This window comes from Diuraphis noxia, unplaced genomic scaffold, assembly GCF_037042655.1.
Source record: "Diuraphis noxia isolate RWA-SAM2 unplaced genomic scaffold, SU_Dnox_SAM2 contig0002, whole genome shotgun sequence".
Taxonomy (NCBI): domain Eukaryota; kingdom Metazoa; phylum Arthropoda; class Insecta; order Hemiptera; family Aphididae; genus Diuraphis; species Diuraphis noxia.
Window position 1 is genome coordinate 35,056,466 of NW_028301712.1, and position 18,430 is coordinate 35,074,895.

At 36.4% G+C, this 18,430-nt stretch overlaps 1 protein-coding gene across 5 annotated transcripts in view; it reads right to left on the minus strand.

Moving 5' to 3' along the window:
- Window positions 1-18,430, minus strand: part of LOC107170189 (ecdysone receptor-like) — a 105,732-nt gene that overhangs the window by 25,729 nt on the left and 61,573 nt on the right. The window contains exons 1-2 of one of the 5 annotated variants that reach the window (XM_015520249.2): window positions 15,416-15,669; window positions 11,039-11,898 (exon numbers count right to left, since the gene is read on the minus strand). In XM_015520249.2, the coding sequence (XP_015375735.1) occupies window positions 11,039-11,528 (490 nt within the window). In that variant the 5' untranslated portion in view covers window positions 11,529-11,898; window positions 15,416-15,669. Of the gene's footprint in view, window positions 1-11,038; window positions 11,899-14,589; window positions 14,608-15,374; window positions 15,394-15,415; window positions 15,670-18,430 lie in introns of those variants that run through there. The other 4 variants (XM_089218984.1, XM_015520250.2, XM_015520251.2 and 1 more) reach the window with 4 other exon arrangements.

An 18,430-nucleotide genomic window follows, 5' to 3' on the forward strand; every position in this document is an offset into this window, starting at 1 on the left:
AATTACTATTATATTTTATTATTCATTAAAATTTGTCGAAAACAATTTTTTTTTTTACATCATATTACATCCTTACGTCGCACGCGCATATTGTTGGTCCACGTCGGTCTTACCGAACGAACGAAACGCTGTAATGATATTATTATATTGTACGACTGAAGCGTCTCAACAATGTGCGGTGTTTGTGCCTCTGGGCCTCGGCGTCATTGTGCAGCGCGTGTGTTTGGTCGCGAGAAACTGAAATATTATACTATTATTGTGTTTATTGTGTCTAAAGAAACGACGCATGCACAGACGACCGGAGGTATTTGTCCGCCCGCCTCCGGATAAACTTTTCGTCCGACCTGTTGCACCGTTCGACGTTATACATGGCTGGTAGTACAGCTGGTATAGGTGATGGTATCATATTGTTATAATATCGAAGACGAACTTCGCACGTGCCGAATACTGTTCGTCGAGCAAAGCATGACGACATCTCTCTCGCTCCGAAGTCGTCGAACGCAAATCGCCACAGTTATTAATCGGGTCACGCGGGTTACCTGGTTACGTCAGATATTCAAAATATGTACCAACGGCTGCAGCTGTAGCTAGTATGCTGTGTGCATACACCGACGACGTTTAAATCACCGACGCGTTAAAATACTACGCGTCTCGGCCAGAGATCAGCACAAAATCATAATAATAATAAATAATATGTTCATAACACACACACCCCGAACAAGCGCGTGTCCATTCCAAGGACAACCGCTCACGCGATAATAATAACAACGCGTAAACATATTGCAGGACACATATATGCCTACATAATAAATATCTTGTGTAGAGAGTGAGGCGGCGATGACTAAACGGAAAAATATTATTACGCATTATTAGGCCATGCTGCAGGTATATTATCAAACGCTCCGTGATTCCCGACGGATCACAACGCGTATAATGATAATAATAATATGCGAATGACCACAGCGCTGTTGGCTGTTATTTCGTCGTTGATCAGAGCTTTTTGCGGTCACTATTACGTTCGTCTTTCGACTCTCCTCTCAGGTTTTTTTCATTTTTTTCTCTCCTCTTTTATTATTCGGTCATTTGTTCCGTACACTCTTCTACCTTCATTGTCTATTGACCGCCATTTCACACGGCTGCTATTGAAGCATCGACCGTCACGGCCAGTAAACACCGCTGCAATTGCAATATCATAATATCGCCCGCGCGATGTATAATATTATGTGCTTATGATGTGTACCTAACGATTGTCGTGGGTCGGTCCGACCGAAAACCAGAAAAACAATACGCATTGTAAGAGCGTTATTAACTAACCACCTCGATAACACTTTTTCATTTGTATTATTCGGTACACAGATATAGGTACGCGCATGAGTTAATAATTATTTACGTATACATATTTTATTGTCGGTTGACGTTGGCGTAATATATTATTGTCCCGGATCTCCCCACACACGATGCGAGCACTGCTGCACAATAACACTTGCACGTTTATTAGGACGTGAGGAACGCTCTATAGTTTTTAAAAAAATATACACTAAAGTACTGTATTATATGACGTATACGTGTGTATATAATAAGTATTAACATTATACTGACGGTCGACTGTCGATGATCGATGCAGCTGTTTGTATGCCTGAGAGTGGATCCGTGGGGCACAGTATAAACGATGATGGTCGATTTTTCACCGTGAAAAAAATGTCCTTGAGTTGGCATCACAAAAAAACCTCCAAAAAACTGAGACCGGGAAAATGATCGGGAAAAAATAAACGATACGATAGAAAATCAATGTCGTCGTGTGTGTACTCACACATAATAATTTATATAACCGTGATGATGACGACGGTGATGGTAATGGTGGACTGGTGGAGGTGATAATTTCATGTCTACTGCAGTCTGTGGTGGCGGATAAAGCAGGGGAATTTCGTCAGAACGGAAAAAAATCAGTTTCGGTTGTCACGGGTTGACAGGTTGATTGGACTCGGCCCAAACCGACATATATTGTGTATATTGCCACTATTGTAATTCACGAAGCGGTGGGTAGGAACATGGCTTTTTAAATAATATAATACCATCGAAAATAAGGCGGCGCGTGTAATAATTTTAGATACTGCATAGCCGGTGGTATAATCGACCGAACGCAATCTAATAGGCCGAACGTACAGACTGCAAGCTACAGAGTATATATAGCAAGTATATTATTTTATACCTATATAAATCGTATAATAAGACAGGAGCAACGTACACGTACGAGACATATGATAATACAATATTTTCATGTATGTGTATAAATATTATAAATGCGACGCCAGCGGTAGGTACCTATCGCTATATAGGAGAGGAAAAAACTTAACCATTTATAGACTACGACGACAAACGTCGTCGGGCGGAGCGTATTACCATTATTGTAATGCGCTACACAGCAATGATATAGGTACACGGTTACGTTACAACGACAATGAAAACGAAATAATAATAATAATAGTAATAATAGTAATGATATTATATATTATATTATATTATACAATGCGGGAAACGTGGTGGAGTTGGCAGGCAGCTGCTGCTGACCTACAATGGGTATGCGCGAGAACGTCGGTGTTGATGTACGGGATAAGGGGTAGGGGGGACGGGTGCGTTTAATCGTAAACATATTACTGACCTTTGGGCCGGGTCGTTGAAAATAATAAATCGTTTACAAAAAAAAAAAACACATGCACATATAATATATAGGTAGTCAGTACCTATAGTTCAGGCGAGCTTACGCATACATAATATAGCAATGGGGGTGGAATAGGATATTTTCGCCCGCTGTCGTTTATGTTTATCGTGCCACACGGTCGTTATATTGTATATTAAATTTTGTACGATTATAGCTGAGGCGTATTTTTTTTTGGGGGGGGGGGGGTGTCCTCCATGTCTTGACACCCCCCGATATTTAAAAAAAAGTCCTAATATATTGGACATTAGTGTTGTCACTTATTTTATAGTATACTATTTTTATCAAATGTAAAACTTCTTGTCAATTCCTAACATATTAATTTGTTTAAAATTAATTCAATGTCTTTTTACATTAGTAAATAATAGTAAAAATTTTGTTTTTGAGGTTCAATAAATGTTGACACCCCCCGAGAAATCACCCAAAATACGCCACTGGGTACTATGGTGGAGTGCAACTGGGGGAACTTGAATGCCCGCGTAAAACCCACCTAATCCCAATCAGAATTAAAAACATTTATTGACGGATATGTTTATTAATTAATAATAATATAACGTTATTCCTCGAAATTGTGATTATTTCAATATTATTGATAACGGTTTACAAATGATTGGATCGCATATATAACACTTCGCAGTCCACACTCTTCTATCTCCAGATTAGTAAATTACTAAGTAAGTAATACCAAAAAAGATCGCAACGAACGATATTTCTTTCAATAATTGTATTGCTAAAATTACAATTTTAAACAAACTCGACGGTGAGTACTCCAAAATTTTAACAATGTAATACAATTTTTATGTAATGTCCAAAATTTAACGACTGGTCTTCTCGACCTTTACGTATCGATTAATTTAGTCCATGAAGAGGTACCTGTAATTAATATTATAAAAAAAATTATAAATAAATACGGCAATTCAAAATTCCGTTGAAGACTGATGAGTTACAGTGTCGTTGCGACAGACCAGGCATAACGTCCGGCGCCATCTGTCGGATGAGCACAAACCGAACGACTTCATCCATCCGCTAGATAGCGAACTAGAGCTCACCGGAACTATTCAAAACAACGAAAATCTAAACGTCAACAACAGACGACAAAAACAACAATAACATCACCGTTATCCGTTACAACGACGAACGACGATACTTATTTTTACCAAATAATTTGTTACAATTGTTATGAAGGTGCAGGGAGATTCTCTCAGATTCAATACACAATCTATTTTTCAAAATCCGTAAAGCAAAAACATTGACTTATTACAAAACGTATCATTTTTTTTTTCTATCAAACACGTGCGTGTGTGACGAGTACGGCGACCACTAATATTATATACCATATACTTAGTAAACAAACGTTGGTTTAGATAATTATTGTGTGGGAGTGTCTGAATCTAAACCGGGGGTCTCGTGTACATAAGTTTTCTGATGTGTTTTATCCGAGTATCCGACATACAATTTGACTAACAACAATTAAGTCTATATAATAGTACTAGATAACCAAAATAAAATTATGTAGATGAATCCTAACCTAATCGCCACGCGTTTAACATTAAATTATTTCATTTTTTAAAAGTTTGAAACGTGGTTAAAGGCGTTTGATTATTATTATTACAATCGAATATTATTATTATTTATTATGCTGGTAAATATATTGTATATACTTAATTAGGTACCTATAGGGACTGGGAAGGGTTGGGTACCGGATAATACCTAGTTATTAAGGAAAATTAATGGTGTACGCGTCTATAGACTATGTAAAAGAATTTCGATGGATCGTGGGATAACGGCCGATACACGCGTGTTATGGTAGGTAGTAACTAATAATGAATTTTGCTTTCCATAATATTTATAAAGCATTTGATCGGATGATAAAACGACCTTAGCCGCAAAACGCGTAGCATAATTTTACTATGGTTGAAATCCAAGGTACGAAGTGTTTTCTTACATCGTTGTTGGAAATCTGTAATATATAGCAACCGCTATAAAAAAAAAGACTTGAAAAATTAAACTCTCAATACATTAAGTTCCGCTTTTTAAACGATTATTGGTGAAATACAACTATACAAGTGGGTATACATTAAAACCAAACTCTTCTCAATCTACTAAATTTATAACATCATATTTATATGACATACATTGTATTTGTTTATTTTTTATTGTATAAATGAGTACAGATTGTAAATTTGTTTAGTTAATATAATTACATACAATTTTATAAGCGTACATAATATTATTACTTTATGGTATAGACACATTAAAAATAACATTATTTAAAACATATTTTGTTTTTTTTTTTCGAAATTTACAATAACAACCTAGCTTAAACAACTTCCTCACGGATAATATACTTTATTACTTAGTACTTCCATCATAATGGAGTACTAACAAAATGTGAATAACACATTAATAACATGTAATGTTAAACTAATTAGGGGCTTGAACGATTTTAATTTTTTTTTTAATTTAATGATTTACGCTTGATTCGGTTCAACTTGCAACCATAATGATCCAAAACTGTAGTGACGCTTTGGATTGTTTTAGTCGAATAAAAAATACACTGACGTGAAAAACTAAAATGTAGACGAGAAATCAATAAAAAAAAAAAAACAATTGATTCCCGAATTTAATTTCTCTTTTGTTCGTTCGTTGGCGTTACAGTTTATGCCACATACATAATGATATTGTAGTATATGAACAAACCAGTACCAGTGAAAATAACAAAACGCATAATCTCGTCGAGATTCTTATTTTTTTAATCGAACGAAGATTACAGACAGATTTACGCGGACAAACGAAACACAACGACGGCGATATCGATATGTAACACGGCACATTGTTCGTCTGTGCCACAATTATGAACAAAATTAATTAATACAAAAAATCGATGATTTATTATCGTTTTATGTACGCACGCTGCACGCAACAAACGGTTGATGAAAAAAAAACAAAATTAAAAACTCTCTACACCAGGACCCGTTACCAAACGATTCATTTGTAGCGCACAATATTATTCTATATTGCCCTGCAATCCTAATAAATATATATATTTTATTTTCTCTCTCTGACCGAAGCGTAACATGGCAAATTTGAATTTAACAGCATCAGCATTGCATTATCAGCTTTAGAAATTTAATGAATTGACTAATTATCATACAGTAAGTAAAGAACGTAAACTGCGTCTGTGAGTTCGATTTTTAATGATATTTTAATATTTCAAGCAAGTTACAAGTAACTTGTAAATATTTAAAAATGACCATAACGGTAACCTAAACTGTTTAATTTTTATTTTTCGTAAATCCATTCCACTATTCCACTAGTGCTTTTGATGGGCACGCGTATCAATCACGCGCTATACGTATACGATGGCGAGTATATATTATTATTTTAACAGACTAGCGACGTTATTGAAACTCGTATATTATTATATTATTTTATATTATTATATATATAGTGAAAGTATTAAAAACGCAATTCACGCCATTACCGACGCGGCGACTGTTGGTTTCGGTGCCGCCGTGTCCCCATTCGAAAAGTGAAAGATTCATCTCTCCCTCTCACGATTGCATTTCCCCCTCACCACAACACCATAACACGATAGTACCGGTAGACTGGAACCTACCATCCGCTCGGCACGTACGAGTACGACGTGTGTGTGTATTTTTAGTCGGGTCGTAGAAATTTTAATTTTAGAAAACGCCGGACCCGCTCTATAATAGACGGACGAGCATAATATTATGTATAATATGAAAATATGTGTGCATGCAGCGAAGCAAATTGAGTACTAAACGCATTTGTATAATAATATTATTATAATAGTACAAGACTTATTTATTTAAAACGCTCAACGGATAGACGTACAAGTTGTTTAAATATGCTTAAGTCGGTAAGTATATATAGTGAGCGATTATAATTGGTTAGTCGATCGCGTTTAAAATTAAAATTTATTTTTATGCAGTAAGAAAATCGGTTAGAAGTAGAACTTTCCAAACAGTAAACAGTATATTATTATTATACAGTTACCGACCATTCGAATTACTATTCACATGGATCAGTTAGACCAAAGTCTAATCAATCACAAATGAAAAAAAACTCTCGTTATGATACGAGTATGTATTAAATATGATATACAAAATCTGATAAATACTTTTTATATCAATCGTTGAATACAAAAAAAAGTCGATAGCGGACCGGATATCAGTAGTAATGACAATAATAACAATAATATTAAATAAACTCTATTGCCGTACGGATAAAAAAAACCCAGATTTCACTTTGATTATTTCCAGCAAATTTAATACTGTACAATGATGACAGAGAAAAAATTCAGCCACACGTGTGTATGCGTATACTCGTAGACGACGACGAAAAATCCGACTGCTTAACCAGCTCCGGGGTATAGGTCAAATGTCGGTTCCCTTTCTATAATAATAATAATATAATATATTAAGCTTAAAATGACCTACTTATATAGTACACCGGCTCGCGGTGTATAATAATATCCCCAAACCGACGACGTTTCACTATTTTGTAAACTCTTAAAAAAGTAGTCACGTCCATCGGCCACTGCAGTTATCTAACCCGTACGCTCCGTCGTTCGTTAGCCGTAGTCGTTGTATGTGTTAAACGTTTAGTTTTTTTCTTTCGAGCACACACGGTTCATTACCGGGTGACAATACAGGACGGCCGTGTATTGTATTCGTCATCGTCGGGAGAAAAAAGTGATTTATCTACCGACGTCCAACGTTACGATGCTCTGATACGTATTAGGTCATACATATACATAAAAAAAAAATAATGTAACTTATATAAGGTACATCACTACGATGTATAACTTGTAAAACTGATTTCCACAATCCCTTTCGATAACGTGCGTTTCCTGAAATCATCGACGCGCAAAGAAAATAATACATCGCCCGATGACCTTGGTCCAATTATTATAGTCATCGCTTCGTTTCGGTCCATCCACCGCGCGTTCCTTTGATTCATAAAATCCTCGTCGATTTCCCTTTATAATGATATAAATAATTATCACTAAACAACCTAACAAAAACAACAATAATATTATCGTCGTGTCACGATCAGACCGTTTGGAATTGAAAGTCCTTGACTTGCACAACCCTTTGAACGATCAGACGCCCACATAGCTATATGCTAACGCACGCATACGTCAGAGGGGATGGAACGCCGAAAAGAAATGAAAAAGAATATTATTATGAATTTTAATACAACGAAGGTCATGTGTGAGGGGCCATAATATGTTATAACATACAACGTTATAAACTGTAAAAATTCAACCAATTAATGTGTCATGCACATACGGGTAGCATGTACATAACAAACACAATATAAAAAACAGACCACATCAACCCGCATTTGAGTTATTCTATCTCACAGACGGAACGTGCGTTCAATTAAAGATAATTCAACTATTTTATCATTAACTTTCAAAAACACGCTCAATTAGAAGTGTACGTATACGCTCGGATGCGATTTTTAGTTTAAAGTAACCGTCGATTTAATTAATTTGGTTTTAACAGGAGAAAAACACTATACAATACACTAATATGTAGGTAGCCTAACAGTCACCTTGTTGTATAGCTATCTAACCACAAATAAAATAAAAACGTTACCTATTGTATATCATTATTCATTATCATTACACTTCTAAGGTGTGTAATAACGTGTAACAATTTTCGACGTCTTTCGAAAGAAATATTACAGTCATGTATATTCGTTTGTGTACATAGTACATACCATGCGGTATAGTAATATTATATTCTACGATCGCGTTTATATTATCATGGACACCACGGAAAATTGTATTTCTCGTATAAGTTTGGCCTACTTATTTTTATCGGTCGAGCGTTTTAACCCTCCACCGTAGTTTGCAAGGTCAAGAAGTTATTGTCGTGGATAAAAAAAAAAATGAGCGTAAATCATTAGTATATACAGATTAACATAGTAGTAATAAATATAATATAATGAGCCAATAACGTCGAGTGTTTTACACTCATCGGGCACACGATATGTTAAATAATTAAAAATTGATAAAAAGTTCGCTGCAGTGATCCGACTGATCCGTTATAACATACAACGGGTAAGATTGTGATTGTCACAGCAGACGGTCTATACATGAAACGTTCTTTTACGATATTTGGACAAAGAGAAAGGCCTTCTCTCTTTTTCCCTCGTACATAACATTATTATATTATAATATTAATGTACCACCGTTCCGCGGCCGCCTAAGATTAAGCTACCCAAGGGCGATATTGTTCTCCGACGAGCACACTGCTACACACCGCAACGGATGCGAAGAAGAAAACTACAGAGTATATAGTCGTTATTGTAGGTACCGTTAGGTATTTTTTACGTTCGAAATATGCTTTAGTATTATTACTATTATCATTATCTGATGATGATGGGACGCGAGAGAATAAAAGAAAACGCACCAGCAGGCGACGAACTCGCTATATATATAATAATGTAATATATTCCCCTTTCTGGGTTTGAAATTATTTATTATTTATTTTTATTTTTACCGGTGTTGTTTTAAGCGGTTTTTATTTTGTGTCTCGAAGGCGGTTACTAATATTATGTTTATAATTTTTATTTTAGAGAAAAATTAAAGACCACAACTAAAAAATATATATTGTACCGGTGGCTCGAAAAACGAGTGAAGTATATATATATATAAAATTGAGGGTCGGTGAGAGATTGCAGCAGAGTGGAGGGGAAAAAAAGAGATATACAGACACGCGAGGCTCAATGACCTACATATTTGTTTTCGTATCAGTCCGCGGGAGTGTGGTGTATAGATATATGTATAATATATGCTGTGTAGAGCGTAAACATACAAGGTCTATCCCAAAATTAATAATCCCCACCTTCACGTCATCAAAACGGCAGCGATGTCAACGGGAACAGCGACGACAACGACTATGTATAATAGCTCCCAATATTACTTTATTCTTTCACCATTTATAGCGAAGTAATGTTTTCTTTTGTAATAGTAAAAATAAAAAATAAACATTTTGGCACCCAGAGGTCCGTAGAGGTCAACCGTCGAACTTTGAATAAATTTCCGTAACCCAATTACGTGATTGATACCCTGTTGAGTGTGCGCATCGTATATTATAATAATATAATATGTATTTAATATATATATATATATATATATATATGTCTATATATAATATGTATTATAATATAACATATACAGCACGTACAATAATAATACAATATTAGGTATGTGCGTATATATAGTACACAAATTAATCGTTTATAAGTTTTTTATTATTATTACATAGAGATAATTGATATTTCTTGCTGCATTTATACACACATAAACGTTCGGTTATTACGCAATCGACGACGTGAATATTCCTATAGTTCCACCAAGGTCGTTAAATTGTACGTGTACATAATATGATATATAAGTATAGTCGGAGATATACAACAAACGTATATACCTACAGTTGAGTGTATAACTCGCGTGGCCAATTCAACGAGTAACAAGTTCATTTTTTCATTTTTTTTTTGTTATTATTCATATCCAAGCCGCATGTATAAAAAACGATTACTATAATAATTTTCGTGAAAATATCGACGCCGGCAATAAAAAGCGAAAATCGTATCAAGACGTTATGTCCAGGAACACCTACCAAATAATAATCACAAGGCTTTTCGTTTTTTTATTTCTTAACAGGTAGGTACAATGTGGTCATTCGGTTTGTTTTTCTCCTCGCGTATTATTTGCCGACCATACGATATTATTGCAATTATAAAAACATATAATAGTAATAATAATAGTAGACCGGCAACCGCGACGTTTCGAGTGTTTGATTTGCTAACTAGGCCAAGTAAATACGGACGCACACATAATATTTAATATTTATATTGTATAATTACACAAATCGAACTTAATAGGCCGCACGTCGAAAAACTGTGACGACTTGAGAAAAACTTTATCGCTATAGCTACGAAAACGTTCGACTCGACCAAAATAGGAGAATTTTTTTGACGAAAAGTCATAAAAATAAATTTATAGGACTGTTATTTTATTTTTACAATATCCTTCCACAAGATATATCCATAAAGGGAAGTACTAGGGTATCACCCAACAAGAGATGCTGAAATACGATAGATTTAAATTTGGCACGATTACAGACAACTCGCCACAGTGTTAAGGTGTATGTGAGTCGAGGGTTGGGTGGACTAAGAGACGTTGGAGACGTGCTAGTGTGCTACTCGACATAATAATATTATAATAGGTCTCTATAAACTTAAAAATAATTTTTAAAAAAATTGTGTTGAAGCACTCACCGATTTTGCCACTCATCGGACTGTACGGGTCGTAACTGTTGGTCGACATTGGAGACGAGTTGTAACCACCGCCGCCGCCGCCGCCACTACCGTTCGATATGACCGAGTAGGATATGTGTGACGTGCCGGGCGACGAGGCGGGTGGCGAGTTTACGGCCAACCAATCGTCGGGCCTAAGTCGTTTGACGCCAGCGATATCGCTGAACAGGGTGGAACAACCGTTGCGGGACGGGGGAACTTGCTGCTGCGGCCCGGGCAAGTGGCCGCCAGGCGGGCTGCGCACGATGACCGCGTCGTTGGCCGTCGGCAGGCCGTGGTAACCGCCACCAGTGGCCACCTGCACCACGGCGGGACTACGGGGTTTGATGATGACCTCGGTGCCGCCACGGCCACGGTTGTACGACATGAGTCCGCCGACACCGCCGCCACCGATACCGGCGGCGGCAGCAACGACACCACCACCGCCGCCGTCACATTTCTGGTCCATCATTGCAGCCGCGTGCAGGTTGCACGTTATCACGCATGGACTGCTGCGGCCCGGCACGGCGTGCTGATCACCACCGCGGTTCGGCCGCTACGCGCACCACCTCGCGATGGTGGCCTGCTCGTCGTGACCGTATTCTGTTTGAACGTCGCCACGTTGGTGCATGTCCCGCAAGCCTACACACACGCCGCGCACTCTTTTCGTCGTCGTCTTCGTCGAGACGCGTACCGCACACACACCGACGCAAAAACACCACTTTTTTTACTATAATTATAAAAATCGATACGACACTTCACGATACACCAGGCACTTTATATATTTACACGTGACACGGCTGCTTGTCACAATGTTATTGCTACTGTGACTGTTTCCAGACCTGCCAACAAAAATGTAGAGTAGAATTTAGAAAATGGAATTTAAATTTTTTTCTTTATTACTCATGAAAAATATTATGTAATTTAAAAAAAAAATGGACGCGTTATGGTGACTGTGGAATTTTGTCTATCGCCAAAGCGTGCGATAATAATAATAATAATAATAAATCTAATACTTATATTCTTTTTTATTATTATTAAAAAGTTTTTCAGACTCAAATTGATTGAACTTATATAGGTATTATACCTACATAAATCTACAATTTTAGTGTTTGTATAATATCACATATTAACAAGCAATGATTACGCAGTGTCGTGATTACCAGCTGGATTTTAAAATGTAATGGATAATAATCATAGAAAGATAATTTTATAATATTTAACAAATACGTTATTTTGTTTTATTGTTCGTTTTTACAATAACAAATTAAGTAGAATTACTGATTTTAAGCATCGTGGAGATGACCACATTGAAGTTTGCGTCTGTTAGGGCAATTATTCACTATTCAGTCTCTATTGTATTGGACCGCTTGCATTAGTTAGATAACTAAAGAAGCTTACTGATTGTTTTATTATGTGGTTTTTAATATAATTAGTTATTCAAAATCTGTGCTTAGTGCTTCATTTCAAACAAACCAGATGTCATTTGAAATCACACGTAGGTATAACTTTAAACTTACTTAGTAATTTATGCAGTGGCGTAACCTCGGGAGTAACATAAAATAATAATTATCGAAATATAATAAATATACATTTTAAGCAATAATAAATCTGTAAAAATGTAAACATTAACATATTTTAAAGATGATGCTACACCCGCATGACGTGTTGTCTCCGTCTTACAAATATACAACAAAGCAAAAACTGATTTGAACGGGACAACTTACTATACTCCATAAAGTAAATATATATATAGTGGAATTACTAAAATTCCATAACATATAAGGAAGAACTATATCTATGTCGTAGCGTTTTATTTGGATAACATAAACGCATGTTATCTGTTTGAGAACATTAGATTTTTTCATTAAATGGCTAAAAAAAATTGTTAGTGCTATAAAAAAAAATAAAAACGGTGATTGCTCCGAGCAAAACAGTTTTTGAAAAGTTGTAAATTTGTAAGACAGATATAACACATGCGGGTGTAGCATCCTCATTAGTAATGAGTCATTACTCTAGCATTATTTTTGTTAAATCCCAAGTCCTCGATGGTACATATTTTTATCACATTACTATTATTATTTAAGCACATATTTTCTACTTAACCTGACTTAACCAAACCCCAGCTCACAATCCGTTTATTTAAGTATGTTATTATTAAACTACAGTAGGTAATAACTATTTAATAATTATTTATTTAATATTATAGCAATGGTTGAGAAACTTTAATTTGTCATATTATGATTTTTATTTTGTTAATAAACATATATTGATAAAATGGTAATAATTTTAACAACTATTATTTTGTCTATATATCATATGGTATGATAAATGTTGTAATCGCAATATTATGTATTTGATAAGGTGCAGAAAAATGCCGGTATTCGTGGAAAAAATACATCTTTGTAAAAATTAATAGATTAAAAGCCCGGTTTAAAATGGGTTAGGACTGTAAATTGTTATGGAAAACTGGGCCATTTACTTCCCACTCCATCCCTGGTAATAACTATATCATAATCAACAAGACTTTAAATGTATCCAACTAGATATAACTCAACTACCTAATAAAATGAAAATATTTTGATTACAAAGGATTAATTGCATAAAACGCACACGGAGAAATAATATTCAAACTCAAGTATGTTCAAAAGGAAAAAACAAAACAAATTGTGTTGTATAATCCAATAAATTAGAGTTTAAAAAGATATTTTTGCATCATAATAAAACGTCAGTTGCAATTGGTACAATATCTACACTAGCGGGGCGGCATTATGGTTTCAATATCGGCGCCGTAATCGATTCATTTCGCTGGTCGCGATCCGTTACATTCATAACGATTTATGCATTATAATCATATTTTTTATTTATTATTTTGGTTCGTTAAAATTACAATAACAGAACCGTTCCTGGAAAGTGAAAAAAAATATTGTCGTCGTTAACAATGGGCAAGACGCGAACTAATTGTTTGGCATGTACATTTTTAATTTAAAAAAAACATGCGTATTCGAGCCAATTAAGATTTTACCAACGACGAGTAATTCGAGTAAACAACGCAAATCTCAAATACACGTTTAATTCAAATTGAATTATCTCTATAAATAACAAAATGCACTAAAATATATTGTACGGGTGACTAAAATAAAACCAGGGCTTATTGATATGGGTTTTTTTTCGGAAATGAAGGCAGTAAACCAAGCATTTAACGTATTTTTTTTAAAATTAAAATAAAACTATTCGATTGATACCGAAAAAAAACGAAAACCCGCGTTCAGAGCTCATTAATAAATTCAGCTGAAATGATTTTTTTTTTTTGTCGATTGAACGATGATTAAAATCCGCATTCAAACGGCTGTAAATAGTTACCGACAAAGGAGTATCACACTCATGTCTTCTTGTCTGGGAACGGAGGTTTGTTTTTTACTACTAGTGTATATGGAAAATTTTAAAATATGATAGTAGACACCCTCGCAGATTGGTCACGAATACTTCTCATTAGACATAATAATTATATTGGTAAAGAAAAATCATCGGACCTAATAAGTTTTGGATGCATAGGAGGGGGTGCATCTACATCATGTACAATCATGTACCAGAATCGACGGGCACGCACTCCAAACGAAATTAAAGACGATGGCGAGGAGGGGGTGTTGGTGGTGCTGTCCGTGACGTGTAAACAACGACGACGCGGTAACGGCAGTTTACGAATGTTTACGAAAACGCGACGACGATGACGACACGAATTCCACGTCCTGTTTTGCAGATGTGTGTCAGCACCAGCTCTACTGTGTTCACGGGCGGAAGTTTCGTCACGGCGGCGATGGAACACAACACCCGCGAGAGATAATTATGACCTGCAGCATGTCAAACACGGGGCGTCGCGTCCCAAAATATGGTACGAGTTATAGAAGTCTTGACGATGTAACCGAGGTGCAGCGAGGGTGGTTAACGATTTTCCGACCGGGTTTGTTGTTGTTTTACGACAGTAATATTTAATAATAATAATATGTACACGAAAAACGCGTCGTCGACGTTCGTGTAACGATTGTAAAAAGCTAAAATGACCCAAATCCGCGGACCCACACACCAACCAACACCTCGACAACGCGGGCAGACCAGATCACAACATTATGACCTGTAGAAACGCATATCCGGTTATCGAGCGGACGGAAAACGCGAGCACCTAAAAACCACCTACACTGACGAAAATTACCAGTATAATATGTACAAAACATTTAACGACGCGTTACATTATTCCGTGCTATTTCGAGAGAGAAAATACTGAATAAACGTATTATTATTATTTACTCAATAATATTACAATGTATGTTGTACTAATATTATGTGGTAGGTATAACTAACCACGTCCGTCCACTGAAAGCGGCTCGAACGCGACACCACAACACACGAACGATTTATTCGGGCGACACAACACTTGTAGCGGCACGCAAAAAATCGGACGTCAAAATATAACAACAACAATAATAATGATATAACATGCACGGACTGTTTTCACTCGCGTCACTGCGGATCGAATAGATCGTAGTCCAAGTCGTCAACGGCGGACACGCACGCAGACCAACAGACGGTGCTCAACGGACGGCGCGTACTGCTCCGGCGACGCCGTGACGGGGTAACGCGAACCGCACGCCGCCCGGCCGCCGCGCATGGTCGGGGCCCGTCGTTAGCGGTCGGACGTCATCGCCGTTCACCGTGTTAGTGGGGTTGGGTGGGGGCTACGGTTAGAGTCGGTCGTCCGGGGGTCGGGGACGCGACGCTGGTGGTGGTAGGACGGAGGGGCGCGCCGGGCGTTTCCCGTCACGCTTACCGCTCGAATGGGTGAACGGTCGACGGACGGATGGTCGTTGGATGAGTAGGTTGTGCAGTGTGGGGGGGGGGGAATCAGTGGCGACCACCGCCGCCCGATCGTTCGTTTGGACGGACGCGTGGAGACGTGCGCGAGCGATTCCCAAAAGTGAAGCGAGCTTGCGCGAAAGGAAAAATACGGTAAGCGGTGGCGGTCGTAAAACCGGTACAAGGAGATCCTGCTACGGATCTCGGTGGCGCGATCAAAGATCCTGATTTGTGACCACTCACTCTCGTCGATTGCCGGTCATGGCCGCGACGACGAGACGATGACGTGAACCATGACCCCACGATGCATCAAATAATAATGCACCAGTTTCTATGTAAAGCGCATAATCAACAATAATGAATGATCGCACACGAGTCTGATTGCGAAATCACATAATTTTAAATACTTACACAACACACGGTTATAATGTGCAATAATAATCTGCCACACACGCCTACGATAAAGTTGTGAAATGCTAATTAGCTTATACTTGGTTGTCCGCAGTATCCATACGGTGAAGGTGTCGGCTGCTTGTGGCACGTAAGTATATTCCGTTTCGGGTGAATACGGACGAGATAAGAAACTTAATTTATCGTTTCGTTTCAATTTCTTGAGATACGAAAAATCATGTTTGGTTAATCCATGAAAAGTATGCGAATTTCTCATAAAAAAATGTTCTATATTTTTAGTGCTCGACGTGGATTAAAATAAACATAATAGTATGCCTCTTTATAGGTAAAAATAAACCATTTTTTTATATGAGTTACTATAAAAATATTATTACCTATGAACAATTTAAACGAATTCGTAGTGGCAGTATAGATATGATAATTTATAATGCAAATTTCGAGCTTAATACCTCACGTCGCTCGAAAAAATTCTAAACACGCCACTACTCGCCATCGAATATATAGAATAATAAAGAAGTATAAGAATCATATAAGTGATAATAAAAAATTCTGCCCCGTGTAGTGTTGTTTTTATAATCTCGACTTTTTTACACTGTACGGATCGTAAAAGTATTTCCGGGAAATATTGTAATTTGTGTTGTACACATAGCAATGAAATTGTTTTTTTACCGATAAATAGTACGTCGAATGTTGTTCGGAACACGGTATTGTAGTTGTTATTAAATAATATTTAACGTTTAAATATTATCAAGCAACGACGGATGAAATCCGCTGTACCTATTTACGTTAAATTTTTATGGTAATTGGTAATATATAACTATATGCATTATACAAGTATACAACACAATACGATTCCATTCTTTTAATTAGATTTCAAGTACGTATATTATTAACAATGATTTTTTGTACATGTATAGTTCTACATGGTAAACCACACTAATATTTACACCAAGCGCTTAACCATATTATTTTAACTACTGTCTGCTGTTTGCATAACACGGATACACTGTTTAATATAATATAATGTTGGTTCTTAGAAGTTATATATATATTATAGGGTTATTAAAAAGAGAATATACATTTTTGTTTGATCTATCTGTTCAAAGGTCATACGATGTACATTTCAGTTATGCAAACACAACCGGTAAGGATGCGTACAATGCGTAAACATGACAAATACAAGTGAAAAAACACGGACTTGATTATTTTTCCAACAAGTGCAGCGTGTGTAAAGCAAATTAAACGTCTTTTTTACTATTATTTATTAAAGTAAAATAACAATCAATAAGTAGGAGGTGACAGGTACATAATATTTTATAAGTCAGTTCATTGCGGCATACATTGGTGCATTATTATAAGTTCGTACACCAATCGTTGCAGTATCTCAATGAAAAAGATTAGGTACGCATGCAGTCGGATACCGTAAAACTATAGCGTGCAATGTGCAAATTAATTGATATCCGCATTGGCCTAATTGTTTCACTTTTACGGTTTCGGGTCTACCACGGTCGATTTGACGTAATGTTTACAGACAGCAGTAGCCAGTAGAGCATAATATGTATTGCCATAATGTTTGTGGATATAGTTGCTATTGAAATTATACAAGTGCTTTAATGAACCGGGCAAACGAACATGAGCACATGTATAATAATAATAATAAGAAGAAGAAGAAGAAAATATAAAATTACACCAACTATTAACTATAATGTGCATTATAATTCATAACATTATACACAAAAGCCAATACCCTATAGTCTCTATACTATACATTATTTGTATGCGACGCAAGGTCAATGTGAATTCGTGATTCCGAGCGCGTAACGTATGTACCTACATAACTATATATATTATTGCGCGTGAATGACACGATATTTCGAAATAATCAGAATGGATAATAATATATCCTTACTAACTCTTTTGAATTATCAAACATTTGTACAATATAACAATATAATAATAATGCTTCGGAAATCACGGCATCTCCTTGAAATAGAGCTTCGCACATATACCTATTATACAAGGTTTTATTAGCCGACATCAACATTCATTGAAATTTACCAGAAGTTTTTCAGCGTTATAAACTTATATAAGGGCGTTATGTCTTATGTATAC